The following is a 24,896-nucleotide window of genomic DNA, read 5'->3' as shown; positions in this document are numbered from 1 at the left end:
CCAATGTGTACCATTTCGTATGATGTGTTACGTCAAAAACTATTTTTATAACTAACCCGAGGTAGACCAGAACCTGTCGTTTTTCAATGGGAACGAATTAATCCTAGTGGGCAGAACAAGCAAGGAGGTGGGAAGAGCCAAAAGCATGAGCTAGCGAGATCTTATTGGCGCGTTCTAGCATATATTTGCATATTTCCGTTAGGGAACGCCTACTCTGAAATGCGATAACTCATGTCACCCTTGCACTCCTAAACAACTAAAAAATGTTTGAAACTCTGGCAAAGGGAAATGTCTACAAAACTTAGTCCCACTGTAACGGCTGCTCTCCTCCTCTTCGTCTGAAGAGGAGAAGCATGGGTCGGACCAATACGCATCGAGGTATGCAGTCATAATGAATTTATTTAAACAAAACCGAAAACACGAAGAACACTTGAATTGATACAAAATAACAAAACGATGTAGACTGACCTAAACATAAGAACTTACAGACACACGAAGAACGCACGAACAGGTACAGACTACACAAACCGAAACAGTCCCGTGTGGCGCGACAAACACAGACACGGAAGACAATCACCCACAAACTAACAGTGTAAAACAGCCTACCTATATATGATTCTCAATCAGAGGAAATGAATAACACCTGTCCCTGATTGAGAACCATATAAGGCTAATTAACCAACACACTCCCACAGAACAAACAACACAGACTGCCCATCCCAACTCACGCCCTGACCAACTAAACACATACAAAACAATAGAAAACAGGTCAGGAACGTGACACCCACTCAGTTTGTAAGATTCTAGTTTTTGGAACAAAAAAACCCCCCACTGCATTAAGATCAAATATTCCATCGATGAGAAAATAAGCAGAATGTCGGCCATAATCCATCTCGCTCCATCTTCTCCCACTGCCTGCCACCGGGCTTCCCTCTCACCACCATATTTGGTCGTGAGTGGAAATGGCCAAACCGGATGCTTCACATTAATACACATCTGAAGAAACATTTGGATCGTTGCTCATATTTGATCTATTAGCAATTTGTATGATTACGTTTACAAATTGGTGAGTGCTTAAGATCCCTGACTGCATATTTTAACAAAATGGGTGCTATATCCTATGGTAACCTATATGATGTGTGTGTGGAAGGTCATACCATCCCTATGCCAGTCAACTTCTCCGAGGCGACCATGTCCCACATATGTGTTATTACCCTATTGGTTAAACTAGATGATATGTCCCCCCTATAGAATGCAGAGGGCCACGTGATGAGCATCCCGATGCCAGGCCACCCGGTCAACTTCTCCGAGGCGACCATGTCCCAGGCCAGACAGGACGTGGAGCACCTGGAGAAGCTGATCTCGCAGCATGACGTCGTCTTCCTGTTGATGGACACCAGGGAGAGTCGATGGCTGCCGACTGTTATAGCTGCCAGCAATAGGAAGGTAAGGGAGAGAGAGAGAGGGTGGAATCAGGCAACACGTCCCAAATGACATACTATATAGTGCACTACAAGCCTTATGGGCCCTGGTCACAAGTAGTGCATTATATAGGGGGAAAGGGTTCCATTTTGAACGCAGCAGGGGGTCGTCCGGCAGGGGGTCGTCCGGCAGGGGGTCGTCCGGCAGGGGGTCGTCCGGCAGGGGGTCGTCCGGCAGGGGGTCGTCCGGCAGGGGGTCGTCCGGCAGGGGGTCGTCCGGCAGGGGGTCGTCCGGCAGGGGGTCGTCCATCGTCCAGCAGGGGGTCGTCCTGCAGGGGGTCGTCCGGCAGGGGGTCGTCCATCGTCCAGCAGGGGGTCGTCCTGCAGGGGGTCGTCCAGCAGGGGGTCGTCCTGCAGGGGGTCGTCCAGCAGGGGGTCGTCCTGCAGGGGGTCGTCCAGCAGGGGGTCGTCCAGCAGGGGGTCGCCCAGCAGGGGGTCGTCCTGCAGGGGGTCGTCCAGCAGGGGGTCGTCCTGCAGGGGGTCGTCCAGCAGGGGGTCGTCCTGCAGGGGATCGTCCAGCAGGGGGTCGTCCAGCAGGGGGTCGTCCAGCAGGGGGTCGTCCAGCAGGGGGTCGTCCAGCAGGGGGTCGTCCTGCAGGGGGTCGTCCAGCAGGGGGTCGTCCAGCAGGGGGTCGTCCAGCAGGGGGTCGTCCTGCAGGGGGTCGTCCAGCAGGGGGTCGTCCAGCAGGGGGTCGTCCAGCAGGGGATCGTCCAGCAGGGGGTCGTCCTGCAGGGGATCGTCCAGCAGGGGGTCGTCCAGCAGGGGGTCGTCCAGCAGGGGGTCGTCCAGCAGGGGGTCGTCCTGCAGGTGGTCGTCCAGCAGGGGATCGTCCAGCAGGGGGTCGTCCATCGTCCAGCAGGGGGTCGTCCAGCAGGGGGTCGTCCAGCAGGGGGTCGTCCAGCAGGGGGTCGTCCTGCAGGGGGTCGTCCAGTGTGTGGCTCTACTGAAACAGTGTTCAAAAGAAATGCCTTCCAAACTGCACCCTATTCCCTATATAGTGCACTACTTTAGACCAGAGCCCATAGTTAATAGGGTACCATTTGAGACGCACCCACAGTGTTCTCCAGGCTAAGATGGCCCCTGAACAGATTGTGTTGATTCCATAATAGAGATCAATCGCAGTTCTTACAAAGAGTCCATTCCATCCGATTAGATCTGAACATGCTCTGTGTGCATCCTGAACATGCTCTGTGTGCATCCTGAACATGCTATGTGTGCATCCTGAACATGCTCTGTGTGCATCCTGAACATGCTCTGTGTGCATCCTGAACATGCTCTGTGTGCATCCTGAACATGCTCTGTGTGCATCCTGAACATGCTCTGTGTGCATCCTGAACATGCTCTGTGTGCATCCTGAACATGCTCTGTGTGCATCCTGAACATGCTCTGTGTGCATCCTGAACATGCTCTGTGATGCATCACTGAACATGCTCTGTGATGCATCACTGAACATGCTCAGTGATGCATCACTGAACATGCTCTGTGATGCATCACTGAACATGCTCTGTGATGCATCACTGAACATGCTCTGTGATGCATCACTGAACATGCTCAGTGATGCATCACTGAACATGCTCTGTGATGCATCACTGAACATGCTCAGTGATGCATCACTGAACATGCTCAGTGATGCATCACATGAACATGCTCTGTGATGCATCACTGAACATGCTCAGTGATGCATCACTGAACATGCTCAGATGTGCATCGGCTGAACATGGACTCTGTGTGCATCCTGAACATGCTCTGTGTGCATCCTGAACATGCTCTGTGTGCATCCTGAACATGCTCTGTGTGCATCCTGAACATGCTCAGTGTGCGTCCCAAACTGCACCCTATTCGCTATGAGCCTTGGTAGAAAGCAGTGCACTATATAGGGAATAGGGCCCTGGTCTAAAGTAGTGCACTATATAGGGAATAGGGTAGCATTTGGGACACAGGCTATATCCTTAATGGCTTGGTGTATAATAATCTATAACAGCATATTGAACTCAACCCAGTGACTTACACTCATCAACATAATGAAAGTGGGATTGTTTTGCTAGTGTATATGTGTTTAGCTTGGGGGGAGAGGTCATTTCATGTTATATTTAACAAACACGCTTAGGCTCTTCCCATCTCTCCCTCCCTCCTCCTCTCCCCCACCCCTCGCTCCCTCTCCCCCACCCCTCGCTCCCTCTCCCCCCCCCACCCCTCGCTCCCTCTCCCCCACCCCTCGCTCCCTCTCCCCCACCCCTCGCTCCCTCTCTCCCTCTCCCCCACCCCTCCCTCCCTCCCTCTCTCCCTCTCCCTCTCCCCCACCCCTCCCTCTCTCTCCTCCCCTCCCTCTCTCTCCTTTCTCTCCATCCATCCCACCCCTCGCTCCCTCTCTCTCCTTTCTCTCCATCCATCCCACCCCTCGCACCCTCTCCCCTTTCTCTCCATCCATCCCACCCCTCGCTCCCTCTCCCCCACCCCTCGCTCCCTCTCCCCCACCCCTCGCTCCCTCTCCCCCACCCCTCGCTCCCTCTCCCCCACCCCTCGCTCCCTCTCCCCCACCCCTCGCTCCCTCTCCCCCACCCCTCGCTCCCTCTCTCCCTCTCCCCCACCCCTCCCTCCCTCCCTCTCCCTCTCCCCCACCCCTCCCTCTCTCTCCTCCCCTCCCTCTCTCTCCTTTCTCTCCATCCATCCCACCCCTCGCTCCCTCTCTCTCCTTTCTCTCCATCCATCCCACCCCTCGCACCCTCTCCCCTTTCTCTCCATCCATCCCACCCCTCGCTCCCTCTCCCCCACCCCTCGCTCCCTCTCCCCCACCCCTCGCTCCCTCTCCCCCACCCCTCGCTCCCTCTCCCCCACCCCTCGCTCCCTCTCCCCCACCCCTCGCTCCCTCTCCCCCACCCCTCGCTCCCACTCCCCCACCCCTCCCTCCCTCTCTCCCTCTCCCCCACCCCTCGCTCCCTCTCCCCCACCCCTCGCTCCCTCGCTCCCTCTCCCCCACCCCTCCCTCTCTTTCTCTCCATCCATCGCCTCCCTTGTTCCCTCGCTCCCTCTCCCCCACCCCTCCCTCCCTCCCTGTCTCTCCAGTTGGTAGTGAATTCTGCCCTGGGCTTTGACACCTTCGTGGTGATGAGACACGGTCTGAAGAAACCAAAACCCTGTGGACCAGGAGACTCTTCCGACCCTTCCTCTTCTTCCTCCGCCTCATCTTCTTCCTCCACGCCGGCCGAGCCCGCCCAGTTCCCAGCAGCCTCTCTGTTCTCCAACATCCCCGGACACCGCCTCGGATGCTACTTCTGTAACGACGTTGTCGCCCCCGGAGACGTAAGACGCCATGTTGTCGTTATTGTCGTGTTGTTGTTGTCGCGTTATTGCCAACGGAGATGTGACAGCCTTTCACATTCAAATTCAAAAAAGCTATTATTTTGTATACATTTTTTTATTTATTATTTGGTTAAGAGGTTAACACAGTAACACAATACAAAAATATGTTCAACTGGACCCTGAACCTCTTGTTGTTGTTTGTATCAGTCCACCAGAGACTGGACCCTGGACCTCTTGTTGTTGTTTGTATCAGTCCACCAGAGACTGGACCCTGAACCTCTTGTTGTTGTTTGTATCAGTCCACCAGAGACTGGACCCTGAACCTCTTGTTATTGTTTGTATCAGTCCACCAGAGACTGGACCCTGAACCTCTTGTTGTTGTTTGTATCAGTCCACCAGAGACTGGACCCTAAACCTCTTGTTGTTGTTTGTATCAGTCCACCAGAGACCGGACACTGGACCAGCAGTGTACAGTGAGTCGTCCAGGCCTGGCCATGATAGCAGGAGCCCTGGCTGTAGAACTCATGGTCTCCATACTACAGCATACTGAAGGGTATGGACGATGCATATATTTACACAGATACGTGATTGGACTGTCATGTTTATATTGAATGTCATCCAAGCTAGTTGATTGGTCTGGCAGGTGAATGATTTGAAAGTTTCCATAAGCATGTGGAAACTTCATGTTAGTGAAGGTGTAGTGAAAGACGTCTTCATTATGGGTCATTTCCTGGATTGGGTTCATTTCCTGGGTTGGGGTCATTTCCAGGGGGTTGGGGTCATTTCCAGGGGGTTGGGGTCATTGCCAGGGGTTGGGGTCATTTCCAGGGGTTGGGGTCATTTCCAGGGGTTGGGGTCATTTCCAGGGGTTGGGGTCATTTCCAGGGGTTGGGGTCATTTCCAGGGGTTGGGGTCATTTCCAGGGTTGGGGTCATTTCCAGGGGTTGGGGTCATTTCCAGGGTTGGGGTCATTTCCAGGGTTGGGGTCATTTCCAGGGTTGGGGTCATTTCCAGTGTTGGGGTCATTTCCAGTGTTGGGGTCATTTCCAGGGTTGGGGTCATTTCCAGGGTTGGGGTCATTTCCAGGGGTTGGGGTCATTTCCATTTGTATTTCCAGTCAATTAAAAAAGTAAACCCAATTCCAAATGTTCCTCATTGAAAAGCATTGAAGATCATTTTAATTAATTTCTGTGTACTTTTCTGAGTTGACTGGAACCCCAACCCTGGTCATTTCCAGTGGTGGAACAAGTGCCCAACACGTACCAAACAAGTGTCCAACTGTCATACTTGAGTAAAAGTAAAGATACCTTCATAGAAAACGACTCAAATAAAAGTGAAAGTCACCCAGTAAAATACTACTCGAGTAGAAGTCTAAAAGTATTTGGTTTTAAATATACTTAAGTATGAAACGCAAATAAATATACTTAAGTATCAAAAGTAAAAGTATGAATAATTTCAAATTCCTTATATTAAGCAAACCAGACGTCACCATTTTTTATTTACTGATAGCCAGGGGCACACAACACCCAGACATAATTTACAAACCAAGCGTGTGTATGTTTAGTGAGTCGCCATATTCAGAGGCAGTAAGGGATGACCAGAGATGTTCTCTTGAGAAGTGTGTGAATTAGATCATTTTTCTGTCCTGCTAAACATTCAAAATGTAACGAGTATTCTTGGGTGTCATGGAAAATGTATGGAGTAAAAACTACAATATTTTCTTTAGGAATGTAAAAGTTAATATAAATACTAAAGTAAAGTACAGATACCCCCCAAAAAACAACTTAAGTAGTACTTACATTTTTCTTTTTTTAACTTAAGTACTTTACACCACTGGTCCTTTCTGAACAGCACTTTAGGTGTTATGCAATATACTGAGCGGACAAAACATTAAGAACACCTTCCTAATATTGAGTTGATCCCCCTTTTGCCCTCACAACAGCCTCAATTCGTCGGGGCATGGACTCTACAAGGTGTTGAAAGCGTTCCACAGGGATGCTGGCCCATGTTGACTCCAATGCTTCCCACAGTTGTGTCAAGTTGGCTGGATGTCCTTTGGGTAGTGGACCATTCTGGAAACACACGGGAAACTTTTGAGCGTGGAAAAACCCAGCAGCGTTGCAGTTCTTGACACACTCAAACCGGTGCGCCTGGCACCTACTACTAATACCACGTTTAAAGGCACTTCAATCTTTTGTCTTGCCCATTCACCCTCTGAATGATACACAATCCATGTCTCAGTTGTCTCAAGGTTTAAAAGTCCTTCTTTAACCCGTCTCCTCCCCTTCATCTACACTGATTTGAAGTAGACACCAATAATTAACATCAATAAGGAATCATTGCTTTCACCTGGTCAGTCTGTCATGGAAAGAGCAGGTGTTCCTAATGTTTTGTACACTAAGTGTACGTTTCAGTATAAATATTTCTCTCAGAATGTTTTGGCAGGATGGAAGGATCCTGAGGCTTTCTTGTGTGTGTGTGTGTGTGTGTGTGTGTGCTCCTGTGTGTAGTCAGTCTGAATAGGCCTCTGGCCTAGATAACAGCTATTGAGATGCATTAAGCTGCTAGCGGAGAGGAGAAAAGGCCTAGGGAGGAGAGGCAGAGAGGAGAACAAAGGCTTTGTCCCAAAAGGCACCCTATTATTCCCTATATAGTGTACTGCTTTAGACCAGAGCCCTATGGGTAGTGCACTACTTTAGACCAGAGCCCTATGGGGGTAGTGCACTACTTTAGACCAGAGCCCTATGGGGGTAGTGTACTACTTTAGACCAGAGTCCTATGGGGGTAGTGCACTACTTTAGACCAGAGTCCTATGGGGGTAGTGCACTACTTTAGACCAGAGCCATGGGGGTAGTGCACTACTTTAGACCAGAGCCCTATGGGTAGTGCACTACTTTAGACCAGAGCCCAATGGGTAGTGCACTACTTTAGACCAGAGCCCAGTGGGTAGTGCACTACTTTAGACCAGAGCCCTATAGGTAGTGCACTACTTTAGACCAGAGCCCAATGGGTAGTGCACTACTTTAGACCAGAGCCCTGTGGCTAGTGCACTACTTTAGACCAGAGCCCTATGGGTAGTGTACTACTTTAGACCAGAGCCCTATGGGTAGTGCACTACTTTAGACCAGAGCCCTATGGGTAGTGCACTACTTTAGACCAGAGCCCAATGGGTAGTGCACTACTTTAGACCAGAGCCCTGTGGGTAGTGTACAACTTTAGACCAGAGCCCTGTGGGTAGTGTACAACTTTAGACCAGAGACCTGTGGGTAGTGCACTACTTTAGACCAGAGACCTGTGGGTAGTGCACTACTTTAGACCAGAGACCTGTGGGTAGTGCACTACTTTAGACCAGAGCCCTGTGGGTAGTGCACTACTTTAGACCAGAGCCCAGTGGGTAGTGCACTCCTTTAGACCAGAGCCCTATGGGTAGTGCACTACTTTAGACCAGAGCCCTATGGGGGTAGTGCACTACTTTAGACCAGAGCCCTGTGGGTAGTGTACTACTTTAGACTAGAGCCCTGTGGGTAGTGCACTACTTTAGACCAGAGCCCAATGGGTAGTGCACTACTTTAGACCAGAGCCCAATGGGTAGTGCACTACTTTAGACCAGAGCCCTATGGGGGTAGTGCACTACTTTAGACCAGAGCCCTGTGGGTAGTGCACTACTTTAGACCAGAGCCCTATGGGGGTAGTGCACTACTTTAGACCAGAGCCCTATGGGGGTAGTGCACTACTTTAGACCAGAGCCCAATGGGTAGTGCACTACTTTAGACCAGAGCCCAATGGGTAGTGCACTGTAAGGAATAATATGGTGCCATTTGGGACGTAAACAAAAGGCTTGGAGAGGAGCAGAGTGAGAGTCTGTTCCAGTGTTACTGTAGTCTGTTCCAGTGTTACTGTAGACTGTTCCCGTGTTACTGTAGACTGTTCCCGTGTTACTGTAGACTGTTCCAGTGTTACTGTAGACTGTTCCCGTGTTACTGTAGTCTGTTCCAACCTGGGTAGTTACAGGACTCAGTGGTACTGTAGACTGTTCCCGTGTTACTGTAGACTGTTCCCATGTTACTGTAGACTGTTCCCGTGTTACTGTAGTCTGTTCCAGTGTTACTGTAGTCTGTTCCAGTGTTACTGTAGACTGTTCCCGTGTTACTGTAGACTGTTCCCGTGTTACTGTAGACTGTTCCAGTGTTACTGTAGTCTGTTCCAGTGTTACTGTAGACTGTCCCCGTGTTACTGTAGTCTGTTCCAACCTGGGTAGTTACAGGACTCAGTGGTACTGTAGTCTGTTCCAGTGTTACTGTAGTCTGTTCCGGTGTTACTGTAGTCTGTTCCAGTGTTACTGTAGTCTGTTCCAACCTGGGTAGTTACAGGACTCAGTGGTACTGTAGTCTGTTCCAGTGTTACTGTAGTCTGTTCCAGTGTTACTGTAGTCTGTTCCCGTGTTACTGTAGTCTGTTCCAGTGTTACTGTAGTCTGTTCCCGTGTTACTGTAGTCTGTTCCAGTGTTACTGTAGTCTGTTCCAACCTGGGTAGTTACAGGACTCAGTGTTACTGTAGACTGTTCCCATGTTACTGTAGACTGTTCCCGTGTTACTGTAGACTGTTACTGTAGACTGTTCCCGTGTTACTGTAGACTGTTCCCGTGTTACTGTAGACTGTTCCCGTGTTACTGTAGACTGTTCCCGTGTTACTGTAGACTGTTCCCGTGTTACTGTAGACTGTTCCCGTGTTACTGTAGACTGTTCCCATGTTACTGTAGACTGTTCCCGTGTTACTGTAGACTGTTCCCGTGTTACTGTAGACTGTTCCCGTGTTACTGTAGACTGTTGATGGGTCTTTCAGATGCATCCTGCGTGTGGTAATACAGCACTTTAGACAAGTGTTTCACTAGCAACAAACTCATTTTGTTCATTATAAAAACATCAATAATAATTTAATTACAATACAGTCTAACTGAATTACATTTAAAGCATTTTTTTTCTCTTTAAGAGCCACTTAATCACAGAGAATTCACTTGTGATTAAAATAATGTTTTATAACTAACTATTAGAGTCATAGGGGTGGAGGGGTGAATGGAGGCGGGGGTGGAGGGGTGAATGGAGGCGGGGGTGGAGGGGTGAATGGAGGCGGGGGTGGAGGGGTGAATGGAGGCGGGGGTGGAGGGGTGAATGGAGGCCGGGGGTGGAGGGGTGAATGGAGGCCGGGGGTGGAGGGGTGAATGGAGGCCGGGGGTGGAGGGGTGAATGGAGGCCGGGGGTGGAGGGGTGAATGGAGGCCGGGGGCGGAGGGGTGAATAGAGGCGGAGGGTGGAGGGGTGAATGGTGGCATTTGATTAAGTGGCTCTTAAAGAAAAAAAAAAATGTGATACTTTAAATTTAGACAGACAGCAGATTTTAAACATCCTTATCTGCAGTTGTCTCTTCTCCGCATACTTGTATGTTATCCAATCTAGTCATTCTGATGGTTAGAATCTGGTGTGTGTGTGTGTGTGTGTGTGTGTGTGTGTGTGTGTGTGTGTGTGTGTGTGTGTGTGTGTGTGCTGGCGAGCCCTGTGCTGTGGTGACAGAGACTCAAGTAGACAGCTCATGGTTCTATATTTAGTTCTGTCTGTACTGACCCTGTCTGTGTGTCTCTCCATCTCTCTCCATCTCTCTCGCTCTCGCTCTTTCCCTCCCCCCTCTATCTTCTCTCCCCTCTCTCTCTCCTCCAGAGGTTATGCGGTGGCCAGCAGTAGTGATGACAGGATGAATGAACCTCCAACATCCCTGGGTCTCGTCCCTCATCAGGTCAGTCACATGGAATCATAACACTCATCCCTCCCTCCCTCCCTCCATCCCTGCCTCTATTCATCCCCCTCGCTCCCTCTCTCTCTCTCTTCATCCCCCTCGCTCTCTCTATTCACCCCCCTCGCTCTCTCTATTCATCCCCCTCGCTCTCTCTCTTCATCCCCCTCGCTCTCTCTATTCACCCCCCTCGCTCTCTCTCTTCATCCCCCTCGCTCTCTCTATTCATCCCCCTCGCTCTCTCTCTTCATCCCCCTCGCTCTCTCTATTCATCCCCCTCGCTCTCTCTATTCATCCCCCTCGCTCTCTCTATTCATCCCCCTCGCTCTCTCTATTCATCCCCCTCGCTCTCTGTATTCATCCCCCTCGCTCTCTCTATTCATCCCCCTCGCTCTCTGTATTCATCCCCCTCGCTCTCTCTCTTCATCCCCCTCGCTCTCTCTATTCATCCCCCTCGCTCTCTCTATTCATCCCCCTCGCTCTCTCTATTCATCCCCCTCGCTCTCTCTATTCATCCCCCTCGCTCTCTCTATTCATCCCCCTCGCTCTCTCGCTCTATCCCCCTCGCTCCCTCTCTCTCGCTCTATCCCCCTCGCTCCCTCTCTCTCGCTCTATCTTTCTATCTTTCTCTTTCTCTCTCTAACCTTCCACCCTCTTTCTCTCCTCCATGGATGAGATTGCTACAATTTCCTCCAGAAGCAATGTGCCAGGGTGATTCAAGTCTTCCTGTAATGTGTGTGTGTGTGTGTGTGTGTGTTATAGGAAATGACTGATTCATGTAAAGCTTTAGAAATTGGATTCTATGCCTCTTTACCATTTTGCCTAGTTACAGAAGCTAGGCGCGGGAGAAGCTAGGCACGGGAGAAGCTAGGCGCGGGAGAAGCTAGGCACGGGAGAAGCTAGGCGCGGGAGAAGCTAGGCGCGGGAGAAGCTAGGCGCGGGAGAAGCTAGGCGCGGGGGAAGCTAGGCGCGGGGGAAGCTAGGCGCGGGAGAAGCTAGGCGCGGGAGAAGCTAGGCGCGGGGGAAGCTAGGCGCGGGAGAAGCTAGGCCCGGGACAAGCTAGGCCCGGGACAAGCTAGGCCCGGGACAAGCTAGGCCCGGGACAAGCTAGGCCCGGGACAAGCTAGGCACGGGACAAGCTAGGCACGGGAGAAGCTAGGCTAGCACATGAAATACTGCACTGCTCAACATCCAGGAGAGGGAGGGCAAGATAAGGTACACATTGTGGATAAGGACCCAGATATGCCCAAAGTGTCAGTGTAAGACTGCTGGTCTAGGATCTGGCCATATAATATGATCCTAGGCCACTTAGCACTCCTGCTCTGAGACACTTCATGGATAGACCCTAACCCTGTTCCCTATATAGGGAGCTCATGGATGGGCCCTAACCCTGTTCCCTATATAGGGAGCTCATGGATGGGCCCTAACCCTGTTCCCTATATAGGGAGCTCATGGATAGGCCCTAACCCTGTTCCCTATATAGGGAGCTCATGGATGGGCCCTAACCCTGTTCCCTATATAGTGAGCTCATGGATGGGCCCTAACACTGTTCCCTATATAGTGAGCTCATGGATGGGCCCTAACCCTGTTCCCTATATAGGGAGCTCATGGATAGGCCCTAACCCTGTTCCCTATATAGTGAGCTCATGGATGGGCCCTAACCCTGTTCCCTATATAGGGAGCTCATGGATAGGCCCTAACCCTGTTCCCTATATAGTGAGCTCATGGATGTGCCCTAACCCTGTTCCCTATATAGGGAGCTCATGGATAGGCCCTAACCCTGTTCCCTATATAGGGAGCTCATGGATAGGCCCTAACCCTGTTCCCTATATAGGGAGCTCATGGATAGGCCCTAACCCTGTTCCCTATATAGGGAGCTCATGGATGGGCCCTAACCCTGTTCCCTATATAGTGAGCTCATGGATAGGCCCTAACCCTGTTCCCTATATAGGGAGCTCATGGATAGGCCCTAACCCTGTTCCCTATATAGGGAGCTCATGGATAGGCCCTAACCCTGTTCCCTATATAGTGAGCTCATGGATGTGCCCTAACCCTGTTCCCTATATAGTGAGCTCATGGATAGGCCCTAACCCTGTTCCCTATATAGGGAGCTCATGGATAGGCCCTAACCCTGTTCCCTATATAGTGAGCTCATGGATAGGCCCTAACCCTGTTCCCTATATAGTGAGCTCATGGATGGGCCCTAACCCTGTTCCCTATATAGTGAGCTCATGGATAGGCCCTAACCCTGTTCCCTATATAGTGAGCTCATGGATAGGCCCTAACCCTGTTCCCTATATAGTGAGCTCATGGATAGGCCCTAACCCTGTTCCCTATATAGTGAGCTCATGGATGGGCCCTAACCCTGTTCCCTATATAGTGAGCTCATGGATAGGCCCTAACCCTGTTCCCTATATAGTGAGCTCATGGATGGGCCCTAACCCTGTTCCCTATATAGTGAGCTCATGGATAGGCCCTAACCCTGTTCCCTATATAGTGAGCTCATGGATGGGCCCTAACCCTGTTCCCTATATAGTGAGCTCATGGATGGGCCCTAACCCTGTTCCCTATATAGTGAGCTCATGGATAGGCCCTAACCCTGTTCCCTATATAGTGAGCTCATGGATGGGCCCTAACCCTGTTCCCTATATAGTGAGCTCATGGCTAGGCCCTAACCCTGTTCCCTATATAGTGAGCTCATGGATGGGCCCTAACCCTGTTCCCTATATAGTGAGCTCATGGATGGGTCCTAACCCTGTTCCCTATATAGTGAGCTCATGGATAGGCCCTAACCCTGTTCCCTATATAGGGAGCTCATGGATAGGCCCTAACCCTGTTCCCTATATAGGGAGCTCATGGATAGGCCCTAACCCTGTTCCCTATATAGTGAGCTCATGGATGGGCCCTAACCCTGTTCCCTATATAGTGAGCTCATGGATGGGCCCTAACCCTGTTCCCTATATAGGGAGCTCATGGATGGGCCCTAACCCTGTTCCCTATATAGGGAGCTCATGGATGGGCCCTAACCCTGTTCCCTATATAGGGAGCTCATGGATGGGTCCTAACCCTGTTCCCTATATAGTGAGCTCATGGATGGGCCCTAACCCTGTTCCCTATATAGTGAGCTCATGGATAGGCCCTAACCCTGTTCCCTATATAGTGAGCTCATGGATGGGCCCAAACCCTGTTCCCTATATAGTGAGTTCATGGATGGGCCCTAACCCTGTTCCCTATATAGTGAGCTCATGGATAGACCCTAACCCTGTTCCCTATATAGTGAGCTCATGGATGGGCCCTAACCCTGTTCCCTATATAGTGAGCTCATGGATAGGCCCTAACCCTGTTCCCTATATAGTGAGCTCATGGATAGGCCCTAACCCTGTTCCCTATATAGTGAGCTCATGGATGGGCCCTAACCCTGTTCCCTATATAGTGAGCTCATGGATAGGCCCTAACCCTGTTCCCTATATAGGGAGCTCATGGATATGGGCCCTAACCCTGTTCCCTATATAGTGAGCTCATGGATAGGCCCTAACCCTGTTCCCTATATAGTGAGCTCATGGATAGGCCCTAACCCTGTTCCCTATATAGTGAGCTCATGGATAGGCCCTAACCCTGTTCCCTATATAGTGAGCTCATGGATAGGCCCTAACCCTGTTCCCTATATAGTGAGCTCATGGATAGGCCCTAACCCTGTTCCCTATATAGTGAGCTCATGGATAGGCCCTAACCCTGTTCCCTATATAGTGAGCTCATGGATATGGGTCCTAACCCTGTTCCCTATATAGGGAGCTTATGGATGGGCCCTAACCCTGTTCCCTATATAGTGAGCTCATGGATAGGCCCTAACCCTGTTCCCTATATAGGGAGCTCATGGATGGGCCCTAACCCTGTTCCCTATATAGTGAGCTCATGGATAGGCCCTAACCCTGTTCCCTATATAGTGAGCTCATGGATGGGCCCTAACCCTGTTCCCTATATAGTGAGCTCATGGATAGGCCCTAACCCTGTTCCCTATATAGTGAGCTCATGGATAGGCCCTAACCCTGTTCCCTATATAGTGAGCTCATGGATATGCCCTAACCCTGTTCCCTATATAGTGAGCTCATGGATGGGCCCTAACCCTGTTCCCTATATAGGGAGCTCATGGATGGGCCCTAACCCTGTTCCCTATATAGGGAGCTCATGGATAGGCCCTAACCCTGTTCCCTATATAGTGAGCTCATGGATAGGCCCTAACCCTGTTCCCTATATAGTGAGCTCATGGATGTGCCCTAACCCTGTTCCCTATATAGTGAGCTCATGGATATGGGCCCTAACCCTGTTCCCTATATAGTGAGCTCATGGATGGGCCCTAACCCTGTTCCCTATATAGTGAGCTCATGGATAGGCCCTAACCCTGTTCCCTATATAGTGAGCTCATGGATAGGCCCTAACCCTGTTCCCTATATAGTGAGCTCATGGATATGGGCCCTAACCCTGTTCCCTATATAGTGAGCTCATGGATGGGCCCTAACCCTGTTCCCTATATAGTGAGCTCATGGATATGGGCCCTAACCCTGTTCCCTATATAGTGAGCTCATGGATGGGCTCTAACCCTGTTCCCTATATAGTGAGCTCATGGATATGGGCCCTAACCCTGTTCCCTATATAGTGAGCTCATGGATATGGGCCCTAACCCTGTTCCCTATATAGTGAGCTCATGGATATGGGCCCTAACCCTGTTCCCTATGTAGTGAGCTCATGTCTAGGTCCTAACCCTGTTCCCTATATAGTGAGCTCATGGATAGACCCTAACCCTGTTCCCTATATAGTGAGCTCATGGATAGGCCCTAACCCTGTTCCCTATATAGTGAGCTCATGGATGGGCCCTAACCCTGTTCCCTATATAGTGAGCTCATGGATAGGCCCTAACCCTGTTCCCTATATAGTGAGCTCATGGATGGGCCCTAACCCTGTTCCCTATATAGTGAGCTCATGGTTGGGCCCTAACCCTGTTCCCTATATAGGGAGCTCATGGATATGGGCCCTAACCCTGTTCCCTATATAGTGAGCTCATGGATATGGGCCCTAACCCTGTTCCCTATATAGTGAGCTCATGGATAGACCCTAACCCTGTTCCCTATATAGTGAGCTCATGGATAGGCCCTAACCCTGTTCCCTATATAGTGAGCTCATGGATAGGCCCTAACCCTGTTCCCTATATAGTGAGCTCATGGATAGACCCTAACCCTGTTCCCTATATAGTGAGCTCATGGATGAGCCCTAACCCTGTTCCCTATATAGTGAGCTCATGGATAGACCCTAACCCTGTTCCCTATATAGTGAGCTCATGGATGGGCCCTAACCCTGTTCCCTATATAGTGAGCTCATGGATGGGCCCTAACCCTGTTCCCTATATAGTGAGCTCATGGATGGGCCCTAACCCTGTTCCCTATATAGGGAGCTCATGGATGGGCCCTAACCCTGTTCCCTATATAGGGAGCTCATGGATGGGCCCTAACCCTGTTCCCTATATAGTGAGCTCATGGATAGACCCTAACCCTGTTCCCTATATAGTGAGCTCATGGATGGGCCCTAACCCTGTTCCCTATATAGTGAGCTCATGGATGGGCCCTAACCCTGTTCCCTATATAGTGAGCTCATGGATGGGCCCTAACCCTGTTCCCTATATAGTGAGCTCATGGCTAGGCCCTAACCCTGTTCCCTATATAGTGAGCTCATGGATGGGCCCTAACCCTGTTCCCTATATAGTGAGCTCATGGATAGGCCCTAACCCTGTTCCCTATATAGTGAGCTCATGGATGGGCCCTAACCCTGTTCCCTATATAGTGAGCTCATGGATAGGCCCTAACCCTGTTCCCTATATAGTGAGCTCATGGCTAGGCCCTAACCCTGTTCCCTATATAGTGAGCTCATGGATGGGCCCTAACCCTGTTCCCTATATAGTGAGCTCATGGATAGACCCTAACCCTGTTCCCTATATAGTGAGCTCATGGATAGACCCTAACCCTGTTCCCTATATAGTGAGCTCATGGATAGGCCCTAACCCTGTTCCCTATATAGTGAGCTCATGGATAGGCCCTAACCCTGTTCCCTATATAGGGAGCTCATGGATAGGCCCTAATCCTGTTCCCTATATAGTGAGCTCATGGATAGGCCCTAACCCTGTTCCCTATATAGTGAGCTCATGGATAGGCCCTAACCCTGTTCCCTATATAGTGAGCTCATGGGATAGTCCCTAACCCTGTTCCCTATATAGTGAGCTCATGGATAGGCCCTAACCCTGTTCCCTATATAGTGAGCTCATGGATGGGCCCTAACCCTGTTCCCTATATAGTGAGCTCATGGATAGGCCCTAACCTGCTCATGGATGGGCCCTAATCCTGTTCCCTATATAGTGAGCTCATGGATGTGGCTCTGACCAGAAGTAGTTCACTACAGGACACCATGCATTTCTGCCTTCTAGTCTGGCTCCTAGTCTGGCTGCTAGTCTGGCTCCTAGTCTGGTTGCTAGTCTGGTTGCTAGTCTGGCTGCTAGTCTGGTTGCTAGTCTGCCTGCTAGTCTGCCTGCTAGTCTGCCTCCTAGTCTGGCTGCTAGTCTGGCTGCTAGTCTGGCTGCTAGTCTGGCTCCTAATCTGCCTCTAGTCTGGCTGCTAGTCTGCCTGCTAGTCTGGCTGCTAGTCTGGCTGCTAGTCTGGCTGCTAGTCTGGCTGCTAGTCTGGCTCCTAATCTGCCTCTAGTCTGGCTGCTAGTCTGGCTCCTAGTCTGGCTCCTAGTCTGCCTCCTAGTCTGGCTCCTAATCTGCCTCTAGTCTGGCTCTGTTAACAGGAAACTAGGCTGTGATGATTTGTTGCTGCCCCTCTTAGACCTCGTCAGACAGCCTGTGCCAGACAGACTAATTTGTCCCTCTAAGAGGCGAAAAGGAGAGGAGAGAATGATACACTGCTCCTCTTAGACATTCTGCGACTGAGAAACGAATTTGTCTCCCTAATGCCGAGCCATAGACTGAATAAATGCCTACTTACACTCCCTGTCATAAGTAGCATCACTGCATCACATAGTTGTCACTTTTTAAATGAGGGACTTAGGACTGGTATCTTCTGTCTGCAGGACAGACAAACTAGTGTCTTTTGTCTGCAGGGCAGACGGACTGGCGTCTTTTGTCTGCGGGGCAGACGGACTGGTGTCTTTTGTCTGCGGGGCAGACGGACTGGCATCTTCTGTCTGCGGGGCAGACGGACTGGCCTCTTCTGTCTGCGGGGCAGACGGACTGGCCTCTTCTGTCTGCGGGGCAGACGGACTGGCCTCTTCTGTCTGCGGGGCAGACGGACTGGCCTCTTCTGTCTGCGGGGCAGACGGACTGGCCTCTTCTGTCTGCGGGGCAGACGGACTGGCGTCTTCTGAAGTTTTAGCAGAAGTAGACATGCTCATGTTATTTATGTTAGTGCAGGGTGAGCTGCACACCGTGGACTTCCTCCTTGGGCACACCTCCTCAGTGATAACAGTATCACTCTGGTTCATAGGCATATGCTGACTAGGTATAGTTTTAGGGTTATATTAAGGCTTAGAGAACATAGGATTTTGTATGGGAATCAATTCTTTGGTCCCCACCAGGATAGTAATACAAAGTGTGTGTGTGTTGACTGTGATGGTTGTGAGCTGCAGAGGAAGAGAGTTTAGGACACAGTGCCCTCCAGTGGTTGTCTAGAGAACTACATGTCTCCACCACTCTCCTGGCTCCAGTCCACAAAATGAATTTACACCAAACGATCAACACCACTGTGCCGTTGTTGTGTTGTTGTGTTGTTGTGTTGTTGTTGTGTTGTTGTGTTGCGTTGTTGTTGTGCTGTTGTGTTGTTGTTGTGCTGTTGTGCTGTTGTGCTGTTGTGTTGTGCTGTGTTGTTGTGCTGTTGTGCTGTTGTGCTAAATGTCACATACAGAGTCTTCACAAAGTATTCACACCCCTTGTTTTACCTAAAGTTTTACTTTAGTACCTTACTGTAAACAGGATGCCTGTTTTGAAGTATTTTTATTCTCTACAGGCTTCCTTCTTTTCACTCTGTCATTTAGTTCAGTATTGTGGAGTAACTACAATGTTGTTGATCCATTCTCAGTTATCTCCAACTGAGCCGTGTGGCTCAGTTGGTAGAGCATGGCGCTTGCAACGCCAGGGTTGTGGGTTCAATTCCCACGGGGGGACCAGGATGAATATGTATGAACTTTCCAATTTGTAAGTCGCTCTGGATAAGAGCGTCTGCTAAATGACTTAAATGTTAAATGTAAAATGTAAATCTCCTATCAGAACCATTAAACTCTGTAACTGTTTTAAAATCACCATAATGGACACTAGTTACTACATTACTAAGAAGGGTCCATGATGGACACTAGTTACTACATTACTAAGAAGGGTCCATGATGGACAATACTTACTACATTACTAAGAGTCACTGATGGACACTAGTTACTACATTACTAAGAGTCACTGATGGACACTAGTTACTACATTACTAGGAGTCACTGATGGACACTAGTTACTACATTACTAAGAGTCACTGATGGACACTAGTTACTACATTACTAAAAAGGGTCCATGAAGGACACTAGTTACTACATTACTAGGAAGGGTCCATGATGGACACTAGTTACTACATTACTAGGAAGGGTCCATGATGGACACTAGTTACTACATTACTAGGAAGGGTCCATGATGGACACTAGTTACTACATTACTAGGAAGGGTCCATGATGGACACTAGTTACTACATTACTAGGAAGGGTCCATGATGGACACTAGTTACTACATTACTAGGAAGGGTCCATGATGGACACTAGTTACTACATTACTAGGAAGGGTCCATGATGGACACTAGTTACTACATTACTAGGAAGGGTCCATGATGGACACTAGTTACTACATTACTAGGAAGGGTCCATGATGGACACTAGTTACTACATTACTAGGAAGGGTCCATGATGGACACTAGTTACTACATTACTAGGAAGGGTCCATGATGGATACTAGTTACTACATTACTAAGAAGGGTCCATGATGGACACTAGTTACTACATTACTAACAAGGGTCCATGATGGACACTAGTTACTACATTACTAACAAGGGTCCATGATGGACACTAGTTACTTCATTACTAGGAAGGGTCCATGATGGACACTTTTCTCTTCTCTCTCTCTTTCTGAGACCTCTCTGCCACTCTCTCTCCACATCCATCACTTCCATCATGATTGGAGCAGAAAATAAAAAAAATAATCATGTGTTGTAATACCAGTTAAACACCAGATGGCGGTGTTGTCACACAGGTAACCTCATAGATAGTGGTGAAGGTCCAGTGTAGTATGTATTACGTCAGGAATTCTCTGTTTTTAACAAGAGTTGTGGAAAGTAACTTGATAACTTTATCATCTTTCTCAGATCAGAGGGTTTCTGTCCAGATTTGACAACGTTCTACCGGCGAGTCTGGCGTTCGACAAATGCACTGCCTGCTCACAAATCGTAAGTACTGTTCTTATAGACACACACACACACACACACACACACACACACACTTGTCTCATTGAGATAGTGGTGAAGGTCCAGTTGATTGTAAAGAGAACCATATGGAGTGTATCAGAATGAAGTGTGTTAATGTCACTGTCATCTGGTAGTAGTTAACACACACACACACACACACACACACAAATACAGAGACACACACACACACACAGGCGTAAGTGTTATTACCCTAGAGACCTATGGGTGTTGAAAGTGTTCACATCCCATAAACCTTTGTGTCTGTAGTGTTTCTTCTAGGTTTTGTTTCAGCAGTGTTGGTCAGGTTGGCATCGTGGGCATAGCCAATGGCACGGTCTCCAACCCCAAATGTCCGAGGCCTGGGCATCGTGGGCATAGCCAATGGCACGGTCTCCAACCCCGAATGTCCGAGGCCTGGGCGTCGTGGGCATAGCCAATGGCACGGTCTCCAACCCCGAATGTCCGAGGCCTGGGCATCGTGGGCGTAGCCAATGGCACGGTCTCCAACCCCGAATGTCCGAGGCCTGGGCATCGTGGGTGTAGCCAATGGCACGGTCTCCAACCCCGAATGTCCGAGGCCTGGGCATCGTGGGCGTAGCCAATGGCACGGTCTCCAACCCCGAATGTCCGAGGCCTGGGCATCGTGGGCGTAGCCAATGGCACGGTCTCCAACCCCAAATGTCCGAGGCCTGGGCATCGTGGGCGTAGCCAATGGCACGGTCTCCAACCCCAAATGTCCGAGGCCTGGGCATCGTGGGCGTAGCCAATGGCTCGGTCTCCAACCCCAAATGTCCGAGGCCTGGGCATCGTGGGCATAGCCAATGGCACGGTCTCCAACCCCAAATGTTAGAGGCCTGGGCATCCTGGGCATAGCCAATGGCACGGTCTCCAACCCCAAATGTCCGAGGCCTGGGCATCGTGGGCATAGCCAATGGCACGGTCTCCAACCCCAAATGTTAGAGGCCTGGGCATCCTGGGCATAGCCAATGGCTCGGTCTCCAACCCCAAATGTCCGAGGCCTGGGCATCGTGGGCATAGCCAATGGCTCGGTCTCCAACCCCAAATGTCCGAGGCCTGGGCATCGTGGGCATAGCCAATGGCACGGTCTCCAACCCCAAATGTCCGAGGCCTGGGCATCGTGGGCATAGCCAATGGCACGGTCTCCAACCCCAAATGTCCGAGGCCTGGGCATCGTGGGCATAGCCAATGGCACGGTCTCCAACCCCAAATGTCCGAGGCCTGGGCATCGTGGGCGTAGCCAATGGCACGGTCTCCAACCCCAAATGTCCGAGGCCTGGGCATCGTGGGCGTAGCCAATGGCACGGTCTCCAACCCCAAATGTCCGAGGCCTGGGCATCGTGGGCGTAGCCAATGGCTCGGTCTCCAACCCCAAATGTCCGAGGCCTGGGCATCGTGGGCATAGCCAATGGCACGGTCTCCAACCCCAAATGTTAGAGGCCTGGGCATCCTGGGCATAGCCAATGGCACGGTCTCCAACCCCAAATGTCCGAGGCCTGGGCATCGTGGGCATAGCCAATGGCACGGTCTCCAACCCCAAATGTTAGAGGCCTGGGCATCCTGGGCATAGCCAATGGCTCGGTCTCCAACCCCAAATGTCCGAGGCCTGGGCATCGTGGGCATAGCCAATGGCTCGGTCTCCAACCCCAAATGTCCGAGGCCTGGGCATCGTGGGCATAGCCAATGGCACGGTCTCCAACCCCAAATGTCCGAGGCCTGGGCATCGTGGGCATAGCCAATGGCACGGTCTCCAACCCCAAATGTCCGAGGCCTGGGCATCGTGGGCATAGCCAATGGCACGGTCTCCAACCCCAAATGTCCGAGGCCTGGGCATCGTGGGCGTAGCCAATGGCACGGTCTCCAACCCCAAATGTCCGAGGCCTGGGCATCGTGGGCGTAGCCAATGGCACGGTCTCCAACCCCAAATGTCCGAGGCCTGGGCATCGTGGGCGTAGCCAATGGCACGGTCTCCAACCCCAAATGTCCGAGGCCTGGGCATCGTGGGCATAGCCAATGGCACGGTCTCCAACCCCAAATGTCCGAGGCCTGGGCATCGTGGGCGTAGCCAATGGCACGGTCTCCAACCCCAAATGTTAGAGGCCTGGGCATCCTGGGCATAGCCAATGGCACGGTCTCCAACCCCAAATGTCCGAGGCCTGGGCATCGTGGGCATAGCCAATGGCACGGTCTCCAACCCCAAATGTTAGAGGCCTGGGCATCCTGGGCATAGCCAATGGCTCGGTCTCCAACCCCAAATGTCCGAGGCCTGGGCATCGTGGGCATAGCCAATGGCTCGGTCTCCAACCCCAAATGTCCGAGGCCTGGGCATCGTGGGCATAGCCAATGGCACGGTCTCCAACCCCAAATGTCCGAGGCCTGGGCATCGTGGGCATAGCCAATGGCACGGTCTCCAACCCCAAATGTTAGAGTCCGTCCTCTTGGCCGCAACGTTGAGCTGTTTTCAAGTTTTCAAATGGAGAGAGGGGGGGTCAATGTAAATTGTCCGGTGGCCATTTTATTAATTGTTCAGCAGTCTTATGGCTTGGTGGTAGAAGCTGTTAAGGAGGCTTTTGATCCTAGACTTGGTGCTCCGGTACCGCTTGCCGTGCGGTAGCAGAGAGAACAGTCTATGACTAGGGTGACTGGAGTCTTTGACCATTTTTTGGGCCTTCCTCTGCCGACGTGTGTGTGTGTGTGTGTGTGTGTGTGTGTGTGTGTGTGTGTGTGTGTGTGTGTGTGTGTGTGTGTGTGTGTGTGTGTGTGTGTGTGTGTGTGTGTGTGTGTGTGTGTGTGTGTCATTGGTGCCAGCACAACCCATCTCTTTCCCATCAGGCTTTGTGGTCTCTAGTGTTGAGCGCTCTGATTGGCTGTCGAGGGGTACAGTAAGCCTGAGGGTGAAACAGAAAACCCACACCCTCTCTCTCTCTCTCTCCTCTCTCTCTGTCTCTCTCACACCCTCTCGCTCTCTCTCTCCTCTTCCTCTCTCTCTGTCTTTCTCACACCCTCTCGCTCTCCTCTTCCTCTCTCTCTGTCTTTCTCACACCCTCTCGCTCTCTCTCTCCTCTTCCTCTCTCTCTGTCTCTCTCACACCCTCTCGCTCTGTCTCTCTCACACCCTCTCGCTCTCTCTCTCCTCTTCCTCTCTCTCTGTCTCTCACACCCTCTCGCTCTCTCTCTCCTCTTCCTCTCTCTCTGTCTTTCTCACACCCTCTCGCTCTCTCTCTCCTCTTCCTCTCGCTCTGTCTCTCTCACACCCTCTCGCTCTCTCTCTCTCTCCTCTTCCTCTCTCTCTGTCTCTCACACCCTCTCGCTCTCTCTCTCCTCTTCCTCTCTCTCTGTCTCTCACACCCTCTCGCTCTCTCTCTCCTCTTCCTCTCTCTCTCTCTCTCCTCTCTCTCTCTCTCTCTCACCCTCTCGCTCTCTCTCTCCTCTTCCTCTCTCTCTGTCTCCCTCTCTCTCTCTTCTCTTCCTCTCTCTCTGTCTTTCTCACACCCTCTCTCTTCTTTCAATTCAATTCAAAGGGGCTTTATTGGGAAACATGTTTTATATATTATATATTGCCAAAGCAAGTGGAAAAATAAGAAACAAAAGTGATAAGAAACAAATTTAACAACATCAACTAAAAACTTTTAGAAATTAACAGTAAATATTGCACTCAAAGTTTAAAAAAAATATAGATATGTAAAGTGTTATTATCATCTATGAACCGTGTTTTAGTTGTAGTATGAAAAGGTTTTATCTCTTTGCTTTCTCATAATTTGGTTGGTTCTAATTGTGTTGCTGTCCTGGGGCTCTGTGGGGTCTGTTTGTGTTTGTGAACAGAGCCCCAGAACCAGCTGGCTGAGGAGACTCTTCTCCAGGTTCATCTCTCTGTAGGTTTGGGCTTTGTGATGTAATGTGTGACCATCTTCCTTGTAGGTGGTTGTAGAATTTAACAGCTCCTTTCTGGATTTTGATAAGTACGGTATAGTCTTAAATCTCTGTATTGTTTGTGGTTTCGAGGTGCATATTGTTTTCAGAATTCTGCATGCAGACTCTCAATTGGATGTTTGTCTCAGTGTGAATTGGTTGGTGAGTCGACCACAGACCTCACAACAACAGAGGGAAATGGGTTCGACAACGGATTGAAGTATTTTAAACCAGATCCTAATTGGGATGCTGAGTGTTATGTTCATTATGATGGCATATTAGGCCCTTCTTGCCTTGTCTCTCAGATCGCTCACAGGAAGTTACCTGTCGTGTTGATGTTTAGGCCAAAGTAGGTGTAATTCTTTATGTGCTCTAAGGCAACGGTGTCGAGATAGAATTTGTATTTATTTATATTGGCTACTGGACCTTTTCTGGAACACCATTATTATTTTTGTCTTCCTGAGATTGAGTGTCAGGGTCCAGGTCTGGCAGAATCTGTGCAGAATATCTAGGTGCTGCTGTAGACCCTCCTAGGTTGGGGACAGATCTAGGTGCTGCTATAGACCCTCCTTGGTTGAGGACAGATCTAGGTGCTAATGTAGGCCCTCCTTGGTTGGGGACAGATCTAGGTGCTGCTGTAGACCCTCCTTGGTTGGGGACAGATCTAGGTGCTGCTATAGACCCTCCTTGGTTGAGGACAGATCTAGGTGCTAATGTAGGCCCTCCTTGGTTGGGGACAGATCTAGGTGCTGCTGTAGACCCTCCTTGGTTGGGGACAGATCTAGGTGCTGCTGTAGACCCTCCTTGGTTGGGGACAGATCTAGGTGCTGCTGTAGACCCTCCTTGGTTGGGGACAGATCTAGGTGCTGCTGTAGA

General features: G+C 50.5%; 1 protein-coding gene across 3 annotated transcripts in view; it reads left to right on the top strand.

Moving 5' to 3' along the window:
- Positions 1-24,896, top strand: part of atg7 (ATG7 autophagy related 7 homolog (S. cerevisiae)) — a 97,146-nt gene that overhangs the window by 23,237 nt on the left and 49,013 nt on the right. For 2 of the 3 annotated variants that reach the window (XR_011667302.1, XM_071336955.1), the window contains exons 13-17: positions 1,252-1,446; positions 4,545-4,781; positions 5,219-5,334; positions 10,492-10,567; positions 19,996-20,076. Coding sequence is in view for 1 of the 3 variants with exons in the window: in XM_071336955.1 (XP_071193056.1) it covers positions 1,252-1,446; positions 4,545-4,781; positions 5,219-5,334; positions 10,492-10,567; positions 19,996-20,076 (705 nt within the window). In the remaining 2 variants the exon portion in view is untranslated. Of the gene's footprint in view, positions 1-1,251; positions 1,447-4,544; positions 4,782-5,218; positions 5,335-10,491; positions 10,568-19,995; positions 20,082-24,896 lie in introns of those variants that run through there. The other variant, XR_011667303.1, reaches the window with a different exon arrangement.

This window comes from Salvelinus alpinus, chromosome 12 (genome assembly GCF_045679555.1).
Source record: "Salvelinus alpinus chromosome 12, SLU_Salpinus.1, whole genome shotgun sequence".
Taxonomy (NCBI): domain Eukaryota; kingdom Metazoa; phylum Chordata; class Actinopteri; order Salmoniformes; family Salmonidae; genus Salvelinus; species Salvelinus alpinus.
The sequence above is the reverse complement of the archived record's forward strand: the minus strand, read 5'-3'. Positions and strand labels throughout refer to the sequence as shown.